The 12,418-nt window shown below is 44.5% G+C and overlaps 1 protein-coding gene across 1 annotated transcript in view; it reads left to right on the plus strand.

Annotated features, from left to right (window-relative positions):
* LOC142501869 (prominin-1-A-like) overlaps positions 1–12,418 on the plus strand; it is a 79,019-nt gene that overhangs the window by 14,086 nt on the left and 52,515 nt on the right. Inside the window, exon 2 of the mRNA XM_075612407.1 lies at positions 4,223–4,940. Within this exon, the coding sequence (XP_075468522.1) occupies positions 4,811–4,940 (130 nt within the window). The 5' untranslated portion in view covers positions 4,223–4,810. The remainder of the gene's footprint in view (positions 1–4,222; positions 4,941–12,418) is intronic.

Genomic DNA, 12,418 nt, shown 5'->3' on the forward strand with positions numbered 1-12,418 from the left:
GTAATATCACATCATGCATTATTTCATATTCATGCAGAATATCTTTACGTCCCATGTCAATAAAATGACGTTCACATTTAAATACAGACCATTATCAAAGATACTACTTACCACTTAGATTGTAAGCTCTTTGGGGGAGGGACTCCTTTTCCTAATGTCTACTTGTATGCATGAAGTGCTTATTCCTATTATGTCACTGCTGTAAAGCGCTATGTACTTGGATGGTGCTATAGAAATATAATGTTTCTGGTTTTCATGAGGCTACAATATATTGTATTGGAGATACATCATTAGACACCTAAGGGGTTATTCACTTAGATCCGCTGCGGGTTTATGCTTCCGAACGAGTGAATGACCCATGTGATAATGTGGCAGACCTGCTATGCTGCCTGCAGCTCTTTCTGATCAGGTTGGGCTTTTCTACAGACCTGGGACTGACCCAGACAAACCTGTTTGTTTATTTATATATTTATACAATGCTTTACCAGGAGAAATACATTGAGAGTTACCTCTCGTTTTCAAGTATGTCCTGGGCATAATTATCATGACAAATAGTACATGTGTAACGGGTATTCCACCCCACCCAATCGCATATATAGTGTGGGTGCGTAGAACATGCGGTGTTACCGGTGTGTTGCGTATACCTGCAGGCTCACAGGAAGTCTGAGCCTCCGCTAATGAGAGCCTGGGGTGAATCCTCTGGAACGTTTCTTGTTTCAGCGCCTCCACCTATGTAGGATTCTATGGAAATGTAGAATGACCCTAACATAGGAACCCACTCAGAAACCACATACACCAGTATTATGGATAACAGGTTTACTGAATGAATAAACACTAACAAAGGATAACTATTACATCATAACAGTATAACATCCCCACACGGTGCCTGCAGCCCAACCCTTGTCCCGTGGTCAGCGCTGCCACTATGTGTTAATAGAATGTTATGATCTGTTGGTGCACTTGTAGAGTACCTGCCGAGTGCTCCTGCACTCGGGCCTGCAAGGAACTTCACAAAGGCTCTGTCGTTCTGGGATCCCGTCTGATCCAGTCCGGTGAATCCTTGCTTGGGGTCCGCCAGGGGCGGTCCCACCCTGAAGATAGTCTCGGTTTCTGGGCACTGACTTGAGCCCAAGTCTCCTTTCAGGAATTGCAGCATCCGCTGATCCCTATCTAAGACTGGCACTACATGACACGGTCCCTAACCTAGGGCCTGTCCCTGTAGCACCACAAACTGGGGAGTGAGGACCTCTCTGGGACCTAAGGGGTTAATAACCTGCTCCGTTCCCCTTACTCTTCCCAGTCCTGACTCTCCCTAACAATAACTAACGGGGCAGCTACGCGCTACAACCTACTGAATGCGTACAGCAACTTGCTGCACGCTAACCCTATGCCTTCTTGTCAGGCCTCACAACACTGCCAGCCGTGACCCTGACAAGACAGCACACTAACGCACCAAGGGCAGCGTCCCTATCTTGGGCCGTCCCTCAGCGCTTACCCACTAACCTGGTGGGGAGTTGGGGCCTACCTGGGATGTAGGGGACCTTACGCGATACAGGAGCTTCACTCACTCCCTGCACCCTTCCTTCCCCTTCTGCTCCACTGCGTAGCTGCAGCCCAAACAATGTATCTCTTTCCTCCAGGGCAATCCTTCAGCCCTATTGGCCACACTAAGGCACCTGGTGTGCTTGGCCCTATGCCTCATGGGAGTTGTAGTCCCGTGGAGGCTGCAGCTACATTGGGGCCGCGTGCGCGCCTTTCCTGCGCCTGCGCGAGCTGTCTGGGGCTGCCTCACTGTTCTCTGGCCTTTCCCTACACTCGCGCGACTTCTCCCTAGCTCTGAGAACCCTTCTGCGCATGCGCGAGCTGTCTGAGCTTCCGGGGGCTTACTGCGCATGCGCGAACTGAGGCGCAATGGCGGCGCCCTTACCACCCGGCTCCGAGAGCGCCGGGAGCCCTGTACCGCGCGTGCGGCCTTGGCAACCGGCCGCACGCGTCCCCGGCAACCCCCGAGCCGGGGCCTGACCGCCCTCACCCCTGAGATCGCCGCGCGGTGCCGCCATTTGACTCGGCTGCACCCGCGATCGTCAGCAAGGTGAGGGGGGTGCTGACGAGCTGGGGAGACCTGGCTACACATGGTTACAAATACAGTTACATAAGTGAACAGGGTATACATTATATACAAGACATTGCATGCACAGTTAGAGAAGGTGTATATTATGGGCGTATGTAACAGTTACAGACCAGATTAAAATGTGAGACAGCCTTAGTTTTGAAAAAACTTAGACTGGTGGTGGATGTGAGTCTCCGGTAGGCTGTTCCAGTTTTGGGGTGCACAGTAAGAGAAGGAGGAACGGCTGGATACTTTGTTGAGTCTTAGGACCATGAACAGTCTTTTGGAGTCTGATCTCAGGTGATAAGTGCTGCCTGTGGTAGGGGTGAGGATCTTGTTCAGGTAGCTGGGTAGCTTGCCCAGAAAGTATTTGAAGGCAAGACAGGAAAGGTGAACTTTGCGCCTAGACTCGAGTGACGACCAATCTAGTTCTTTGAGCATTTCGCAGTGGTGTGTGTTGTAGTTGCATTGGAGAACGAAACGACAAATTGAATTGTAGAGGGTGTCCAGTTTGCTAAGCTCAGGTCATCTTTGGCAGCAAAGAAGTGAACAAATGTAAAACAACGATGTAAAAACTGCTGTTTCATATTTTCTGCAGTGAAAGGTTGAATTCCCTGCCCCAGGGGTGGGCAGCTCCAGTCTTCAAGGCTACCAACAGGTCAGGTGTTAAGGATATCCCAATCAGAATGACTGAGCCACCTATGCTGAATCAGGGATATACTTAAAGCAGCAATCCAAGCTGCCGTTTTTTTTTAATTTGATGTTTTTTTCCCCTGTAATATGTGCATCAATACAATCCACACAATAAGTAATTAGTTAAGAATGCCGATCGAGCTGTTCTGCGATCGTTTTTATCTTTTGGCGAAGATTCGGCTCGGGGGTTCACTAAATGGTTGTCAGTGCAGCAGAAGAGGACCAAAGATGCAAAGTTCTGTGGGGAAGATCATGTGACCAGACAGTCACTAGATACAATTGGTGCACTGCTACAGAGAGGGCAGGGCTAAAAAAGGGGATGTGCCAGAGCCTGTTTCAGAAGAGGAAGAGGAAAAAAAAAAAAAAAAACCTAGGATATTGCTTGGTCTGCAGCTTTACAACCTGACCTGTTGGTAGGAGTTGACAACTCCTCTACCGAGTCTTAAAATATAACTTTTTCATGTCCTTTTTTTTTTTTTAAACAAAATCTTTTATGATGCCTGTTGTGATTCCCCCCTTCCACTTGTGGAGTGTTTCACCCTGAAATAAATTGCTAGTACATTTGTGAGCCTTTGACCACTTTGTGAACTGTTTGCTATTACTGCTCTGAGAAGAAGCAATATGTATAAAGCCTGTATGCTCTTTAGAATTATGCACGTGTTTAACACTGCCATGATAGTCTGACAACCTCACCTAGGATGAAAGTGACCTGTTTAATAGGTTAAATAGGTGATTGAAAAAAATAATGGACAAATATAAGTATTTCTTTCTAAAGTTCTCTAGCTAATGTCTTTGAGATAAGACTGCCTGTCAGTCCTCAAAACTAGACGTGAATTGTCTTTTTGTCATGGTTTGTATACAAAACAGGTAAACATATTGAGTTGATATGCTTGAATTCAGCAGACAAGGGTAAATAAAACACATTTAAATGACCAGAATACAAATAAATAAAACAGTTACTTTAACAGTGATTAAATATTTCACAAAAAGGCAGTTTAAAAAAAATGAATGTATCTGCTGTGTGGATCTTTCTCTGTGAGGGAGGAATGTCGGGGGATGGTTTAAGTGGTTCCCAGGCCTGAGAGGAGAGGGGGTTGGGTGCATCAGTCTTTAACCCCTTCAGTGTATGTATAGCTTTATATAGTGCCATCCATGTACACAGTGCTTTACAGCAGTAACAAGTGACATAATAGGAAGTAACGCTTCATACATAAGTAGACATTAGGAAAATAAGCCCCTGCCCTGAAGAGCTTGCAATCTAAGTGCCAGAGGGGATTGCAATGCGTTGCATGACCCTCTAACCCTGAAGGGTTAAGCTAAGTGATAAGGAGGCTGTCAAACACCTCCTAGAAGCAGCCCCCACCCATTTTTCATGCTAAATACTGTTTCATTCATTGTGACTGTTCTTTTATGTTGCAGGGAAACTGCAGTCCAGGGCAGGAATTCTCACCTGGGAGAAGTGGGATCAGCTGGAGAGGGGGAAGATACATTTGCCAAACCAACTTAACAACGTGTATATGAGAAGCAACTAGAACTCTTGTCTGTCCAAGAACTCTCTGCGTATTTTTTTTTTTTGTGAAAGTTTTTCTGGGCATTGCTATCAAATCCAGATACTCCACGCGTGGGATTCTGGATCAAGATCTGACACGGAAAAGTTCTGACTGCGCAGAGTTAGAATGAAGTTTGAGATTACGGAGTGAGGCTGCCTTCCAAGCAGCGAGACTTCACCGCGTGTGTATAACGCTCGGTCTCTGATCTCAGCGGAGAATAAACTCCCAACAACAATAAAAGGTTCTGCAACAAGTGTGGAAGGCCGTGTTCCTTCTCTTCAGTGTAGTGGCACAAGATGGAGATTTCCGGTACTTTATGAATATACGCATCCTTGACGTGACTCATTGGCATCCCAAGGTTATTACAGGACTTGGAGTACTTAACAGGACAAAGGCCTTTGCCTTCCGCAGCTGAGAACTACCTTCCTCCCAGGACATTGCCCGGCTCATCACATCCATGGCTTACCAGAATATGTCAAGCCCGGTATACAAACCGGGACCTGCCCCTGAAAGTGGAGGTGTGAAAGTATTTAATGACATGGTACACTCCTTTCTTGACCTTGTGCAGCCCAACGCCTTTCCAACTGGTAAGAATACTCTCTGATTTTTTCTTTTTAATTAAAACAAATTGTAATTTGCCTTTTTCCCCTCCCTAAAAATGTATAGATTTGTATGTAAACGCGCTAGTAACCTGTTCACTGCCAGAAAGGCCATGTGGGCAAGCTCCTGTGGGATTGAAAGTGTTGATGTTTAATTGAAGAAGGATCTGATAACTTTTTTGAAATGGTAAAACCCAAGAACTAACACACTTTCTCCTGAGAAAATAGGCAATTTACAGGTAACAATACCCTACTTTAAGTTGAATGGAAGGAACTATTAACTGTAAATACAAATATAGGATAAGTATCTGGTGTCTACATTTAGCATAAGTTGAACTTGATGGACTTATGCCTTTTTTATTTTTTATTTTCCCAACCTTATCAACTATGTAATTGTAACGATGTACAGTAACTATTCTGATTCTCACTGTAGAGAATAGGAGCTTGACATTTTCTCCTGAAAGTGCCCATTAACCCCTTTTTATGTGCTATCTGTTTTTATACCTTAAGGCTTCATTCATTACAATTAACCCAATATGCTTGTATCCAAATGACTATGGGCCTCATGCAGAGAGCAGCGCTATGCAGAATTGGAGAGGGGGAAATTTTTTACCTTTTTTGGAGAGTTTTTATGTCCATATGCAGAAAGGGCAGAAAACTGCCTTTCTGCATATGGAGAGTTTCAACCAGCGCTATTAGCGCTGTTGAAACTACTGGGGAAAAAATCGTGTTTTTTTTCCCCCCCCTCCACCGGCCGCGGAGCGCCAGCTGCTTGGTGGAGAGGGAAAATGTTGAAAATCGCGCCATTTTTTTGCCGCGAACAGCCACTAGATGGCGATCGCGGCTCTCTGCATACGGCAGAGAAAAAAACTGGAGAGAATTTAAACTCTCCAGGCGCGCGGCGAATTTGAAGGGGGGAAAAAAAAAAATGGCGCTTTTTTTTAAACTTGCCGGTTTCTGCCTTTCTGAAGGCAGAATCCGCCAATTATTGCCGCTTTCCATGTTAGCGCTGCTCTCTGCATGAGGCCCTAAATCCTTGCCCCAATTGTTTTTAAAATGCCACTATTTGTAGATGGACAAAAACAATAGTGAATGCTTCATATAAACGGTAAACACAGGTGTAGCATTTGAAGATCGGATATGGGATTTGACTAGCCATGTTTGCGGTGTCTCCTGACTGCATTTTATATTCCGTGATGGTCTACAGTATCCGGTGAAACACGCCGTGTACTTGTATCCACAGCAAAGACATTTGGTTGTGGTATGTTGCATAAATCAATCATAGAGAGATGGGACTTTATTTCTGTGACAAATGTTCTTTATTTGCATCTTGTTACCTGAGACTTTGCATTACATTACCTTTTTAATAAAACCTCTGCTCTAAAAGCACATTTACCATTCGGCATGGCAACACATTCAGATGTTACTGTGTGAGGATGGAGGGAAACATTTTTTAAAGCAATGTTGCTCAGTCCTCAGGGCAGCAAAGAGCAGATACATGCAGCTATCCCATCCGTTATTGGTTGATTACCTACAAAACTTGGCATGGCTGGAGTTCCCAGAGGAGAGGGTTTAGAAGTCCTCTAGCAGGGGTAGCCAACTCCAGTATGAAAAACAGACCGGCTGTCAGCTCCAGGAGCAACGCTGCACGAATGGTATAGGGTAATGAGCTATGCCACGATAGCAGAGAAATAGGCACTAGTTAGAGGTGTATGGGGAACCTCTGTGGGGGAGCGTATCAGCAGACAATAGTCTAAGAAAGTCTCTGAAGTAAATGAGCTGCTGAAAGTAAGCGTATTAACCCCAAAACAGAGGGCAGATAAGGTGTGGAGTTGCACAATTACTCACAATCAGTCGCTATGCCCCTTGTCCTCTTGGTCACGCTGGAGCAATGCAGATCCTGCGTCTGTCGGCGTCTTATCCAATCCAGAAGGTAGCAATGAAGAAAAGAGGGATCGGTGTGACCTCCAAAAGCGGAACTCACCGGCCAAAAATAGTAAGCATCTTTATTAGGCTACATAAAAATGTGTTACATCCACATGAAAAACAGGCTCCTCCTCCCACGCAGTTCACGCTGTCACTGGCGCCTTCTCAAGGAGAAAGCGCCCATGATGGCGTGAGAGGAGGAGCCTGTTTTTCATGTGGATGTAACACATTTTTATGTAGCCTAATAAAGATGCTTTTATTTTAACTAATTTTTGGCCGGTGAGTTCCACTTTTGTCCACGGTTTTGGATGTCACACCGATCCCTCTTTTCTTCTTAGCCAACTCCAGTCCTCGAGGGCTACCAACAGGCCCGGTTTTCAGAATATCCCTGCTTCGGCACAAGACTGAGCCCCTGATTATGCTGAAGCAGGGATATCCTGAAACCCTGACCTGTTTGTGGCCCTTGAAGACTGAAGTTGGTTACCTCTGCACTATAGTAAATGTCCCATTTGGCACAGAAATCTAAGACAGGAAATGTTTTATTTTTCAATAAAGCATGAGGCTTATTTCATATAGATTTAGAGGTGTAGGCTCCTAAACCTGATTCATCTGCCACATAGTCATGTGTCGTACAGTGGTTTAACCTGCAGGTACAGGGTCTGAACAGTGACATGGCTGAGATTAGCACTTTTAGCTTCCTATTCAATATATCATTTTACATGCACTCCGCAAAGGTTCTTGTTTGTGACAATTAACAGATTGCGCATCAAAGCCTGGGAAAAGGAAGAACCGAATCGGTGGATCTACTCAGACCTCTCCTTGACCTTTTTTATAGTGACAGGAGCCCGGTGGCTAGGGTTGCCAGGTGTCCAGTATTGAACCGGACAGTCCTATATTTCGAAACTCTGTCCAGTAAAAGATTAGAGGTAATACTGGACATGTACCGTATGTGTCTGGTATTGCCTCTCTGGGCATAGTGACCTGATTGGCTGCATTACCAAGCGGTATCAGCCCATCAGGAGGAAGTGTCAGGGGCCAAAGAGAGGAGGAAACAGCATGGAAGTGAGGTGTGTGTGGCTCGAGCGTGTCGCACCTTTCACCATTGTGTCCAGTATATTTGGAGATGTCACCTGGGAACCCGACCTTCGGCACGTCTGAATCATGTGATTGCACCAGGAGGGAGCAGCTCTTCCATTTAGATCGAGCTCGGCACAGTCAGAGCGGTCAGTCCAACCTGCCTCTAAAAAAAACGATCATGTGCACACGACGCACCTGGCAAGTCTTAAGGCCCACTGGCGTTCAGGGTTAAGCCGTGAAGGGAAGGTGACCATGGAGTGTGAATGAATCAGGTTTGAGGTGCTGGGTTTCCCCATCCATGGGGATTTTTTTTTATCCTCTTTTTATGCACCATAACCAAACTGTCTGGTTTGCCTCTTATGAAGAAAATTTAGATTAGTCATGTAGTCCGACCCTCTGCCCAGACTGGTCATCTAGTCAAACCCTCTGCCCCATGGCAGTACTAGCTTAGATTTACCCAGCACTGTTCATCTTTTATTTTAAGTCATCCGTGACTGATAATTCATCTACTCTCAAAGAGTTCACATTACTAAGATTCCACAAATGAATTCTGGGTAAACTTGTTATAGATGGGGCAATCTTCATTTCACCGATCCTAACCCTCTCGTACTGCTTTACAATAGCAGAGCGTGCAGCAATATAATTGTTACTTTATTTAACAAGGTGGGGGGAAAAGAGCATTTGTGTGTGTTTTTTTTTTTTTTTTTTTTAACTTGCTCACGATCCCATATAATCTCAATAAAAGGTTTTATTCAGAAGTTTGTTTTTTCTAAAACACATCAGTTTCATTTAGACCTCTGTGTCACATACTATTTGTTTTACAGATGTTCAGTTACAAACTAGTCAACCCAAATAATCGTACCAGACACTGAAGTTACAGCTAAGAGTGCTCCAATCCATTATAAAATGGTTAAGCGCGAGCTGCTTTTCCAACATTTAGCACTTTCTCCTTGGGCATAGCTGATGTTGCGTCTACTTCTTTACAATAAAACCTTCTGTTCTTTCTTTGAAAGCAAACAATAAAACAAAGCCGTTTTTACACAGGTGTCATAAGCCAAGGGTAAATACACAGCGAACAAGTCAAACACAAGCAGCGTCCTGTGAAATGTACATTAAGGTGCAATCTGTTACTATACGGACCAGCTCTCCCTTTAGGAAGGTTATACTTTCCTAATTTGCTGACAAATATAACACTTTTTCTACCGTCAAACTAATGCAAGTCTCGGCCCTTATTCTGTAAGGTGTGATGAGCGCAGATAACGTGCAATTGCATGAAAAGCCCCATTGACTTTAATGGGGATCTTCCTGTGACAGCACGTCGCCTGCGCTTATCCCACCTTGCAGAACAAGGTCCTATGGGAGATGAATATCTTGCATTTTCTAACAAGATGGCCTAAAAGGACTTTCTGCATGTTGGCAATTTTTTTAATTTTTTTTAAACAAATTTTGATAGTCTGTGCGATATCCAACAGAACCGAGGCTTCACCTGACCTGCAAAGACACCAGTACTTGGGATAAATATTGGGCTATTTACTGTGGCTTGATGCATTTCAATGTGGCCAGAACCACAAATACTCTGTCCATGATATTTTAAATTTTTTTTTTTTTAAATATCTGGAAAAGTTTTTGCAGACCCGGTAAAAAAGATAAAGAAAAAAATCTGGGGTAGCCGTAATGTCAAAATATCACCATTTATTAACTTTCTCTGGCAAATTTTAAGCATGGTGTCATAACTGGTGTAAAAGAAATAGGCTATTTTACCATCTATGTAATGGTCCGTGACAACAATGACTTAACAAATAGTAAATGGTTCAAGTAGCTGTTCTTGTGGCTGGCAATTTAAATACATACATAAATAAAATATGTCGAAACATCTGTCTGTGGGTATGTTTACTGGCTATGCATCTTAACCCAGGCAGTGCAATGCAGCAAGCATAAGCTTATAGGGTGTCCATGTCGAAATGGATTTGAAGCAAAAGGTGGCACTGTGTAATCATTTACAGATGCAGAGGCCGTTATTCAAACAAATCTCGAAATGGAATTTCGAAATATGCCCGTGATCGTCACTAGTTTTGCCGCGGCAGACTAATAGCCCATCGGATTAACACAGCATGGGTCCCTGCTGTGTGAGTCCTACCGGGGTCTGCCTTTCTGTAATAGACGCGCAGTAAGAGAGAGGCTGAATCAGTCACAGGCGATCGCACGGGTTTTATTACAATTCTAACATTACAGTAATGTAGCAGGGTGTCTCCTGAGTTGAACAAAGTTGATTTCACCTACTTTCACCTACTTCCCGAGGTACAGGCCCCGTTATGGGGTGCCAGTATCCCCATGTTAAAATCCGGTGAGTCACGTGACCGTTGGAGGGATACCAGCAAAGCAGAGGGATACCAGCACCCCATACCGGGGCCTGTAACTTGGGAAGTATGGGGACACGTGGCTGAAATCAACTGTACATGTCATTTCCCAGAATCCCTTGCAGTAGAAGCACTGTATGCTGGGCGATAATGACGAAAGGCAGGGTTGCAGACCTGTCTTTGAAATGCAAATGAGCTTACAGTAATATTTCCATCTGAGATATATCATTTTTTTTATTTTAAGCTTGCCTCCGGGGCGGTCTCGTGGACCCCCTGGTTCCCAATTGACAAGCAGGTTTGTCCACTGGCAACAATACTTGACTGGGGTACACAAGATGGCCATAGGCTCAATGCTTGCTCCGGCAGTCAATAGGAAGTTATGTTTTGGGGAGACAATGTTACGACTTTGTTTGGGACGCAGTGGCCATATTTGTCATTTTCGATGTCAAAACCGGCACAAAAATCCTATGAATATGTCGGGAACCGGGTATCTGGAGGTCGGGGGTCCGCAGATCGGCTCCAGGGAAAACCTCGGTACAGGTAAACTTAAAACAATTATTTCATTTTGGGTGGATAGTGCGGCTTTAAGTTTATATGAAATAAAGTTCTTATTATTTAAGTCGATCATCTACATATAGTGTTGAGCAGTGGTGCAGGAAGAACCTATGTAATCACTGCTGGTACCATGCGAACCCCACAGAATAAAAATGGTTTCTCAAACAATTAAAGCAAAAGTAGGTGACAAATGGTACTTTGTAATGCAGTTTTCTCCAACTAGTTTTCCAAAGGGAACAGATCATAAAAAAATTCTGTGCACAAGAATATTTTAGATCTTTATTATAGATCTTGGAGGCAGTCCCACGGGTGGATTTTTGTGATTTTATTTTTAAAATATTTGACACGGGGGGGGGGGGGGGGGGGGGGTCTCCGGAGCTGTACCCTGTTAATTTCAGCACCGCGAAGGCTCTGCTTCCGGAGATACTTACCTGCGAACTAGGTGCCAGTAGCTGCTCTCCTCGTCAAGCAGGGATCACTTAATGGCCGCTGTTCAGCTATTTCCTGGCGTGCAGGCCAATCGGAAGCTGTGACGTCATTGGTGCAGCTTCAAACCCGAACTCCGTGCTTGCTGAGGCGGAGCTGCTACCGGCGCCTACATCGGAAGGATGTATCTCGGGAAGTTGGGGGCCCCGGAGCTGAAATTTAACAGGGTTCAGCACCAGAGACCCCCTGCTTCAATTCTATATTGAAAAATAAATTAATCGACGTCTGGGACTGCTCCTTTAAGACCAGACTTAATGATTACACATTTCCAAGCATGCATAACATCTTTAGCATGTACAGTTCCATTACCTTAAATTGAAAATCAATGTAATTGTGAAACACTGCACTGGCAGATAGTTCAATGTCTTTTGTGGGCCGCACTTGGCACATGAGACAAGCTCAAGATCAGCCATCACAGCTTACTGATGATACGAGAATGTTATACATGTAACCATGTCTGATTCTGCAGTAATTCCCATCTGAAGAAGGGACTTGAGTGACCCTAAAATTTGTTCTGTTCTAACATCAGCCAGTCACTAAAAGGTAACTTGTTTTACCCTACATTTGTCCCCGATGATATTCCAGAGGACTGTGTAATCCACAGTGGGGAGACGCGGTCCACAGCATACAGGGGAACATAGTACATACTCTTTGACAAAGGGCAAGCCAAGCCCGAAACGCATCCGTTTCTTTCCTTAACACATCTATATCTGATGTCTCCTATGTCACCCACCAAATAAATTGTTTTAACTATTTTTGGATGTGCTGTACTCCGTTTTTCCCCTGTATCGTGTGCACCGCGTCTCCCGACCTGTGGATTACACTGCTATCATTCAACTATGTAAATAGGGAAAGAAGAAACGAGCACAAAAAATACTGTGGATATAGGAAACAAAGAATACTAATAGTCCCGATATTGGGTGTAGATTTCTTTGTTGGGTGCCGCAAAGGGTTGTTGGTGAGTTCGTTCTTAAACCACTAAAAGTTTTGTAGAAAAGGGGGATCCAATGCGCACTCACATCCAGGTCCCTACCTGGATGTGAGTGCGCATTGAATCCCCCTTTT

The sequence above is a fragment of the Ascaphus truei genome, chromosome 8, assembly GCF_040206685.1.
Source record: "Ascaphus truei isolate aAscTru1 chromosome 8, aAscTru1.hap1, whole genome shotgun sequence".
Classification (NCBI taxonomy): Eukaryota; Metazoa; Chordata; class Amphibia; order Anura; family Ascaphidae; genus Ascaphus; species Ascaphus truei.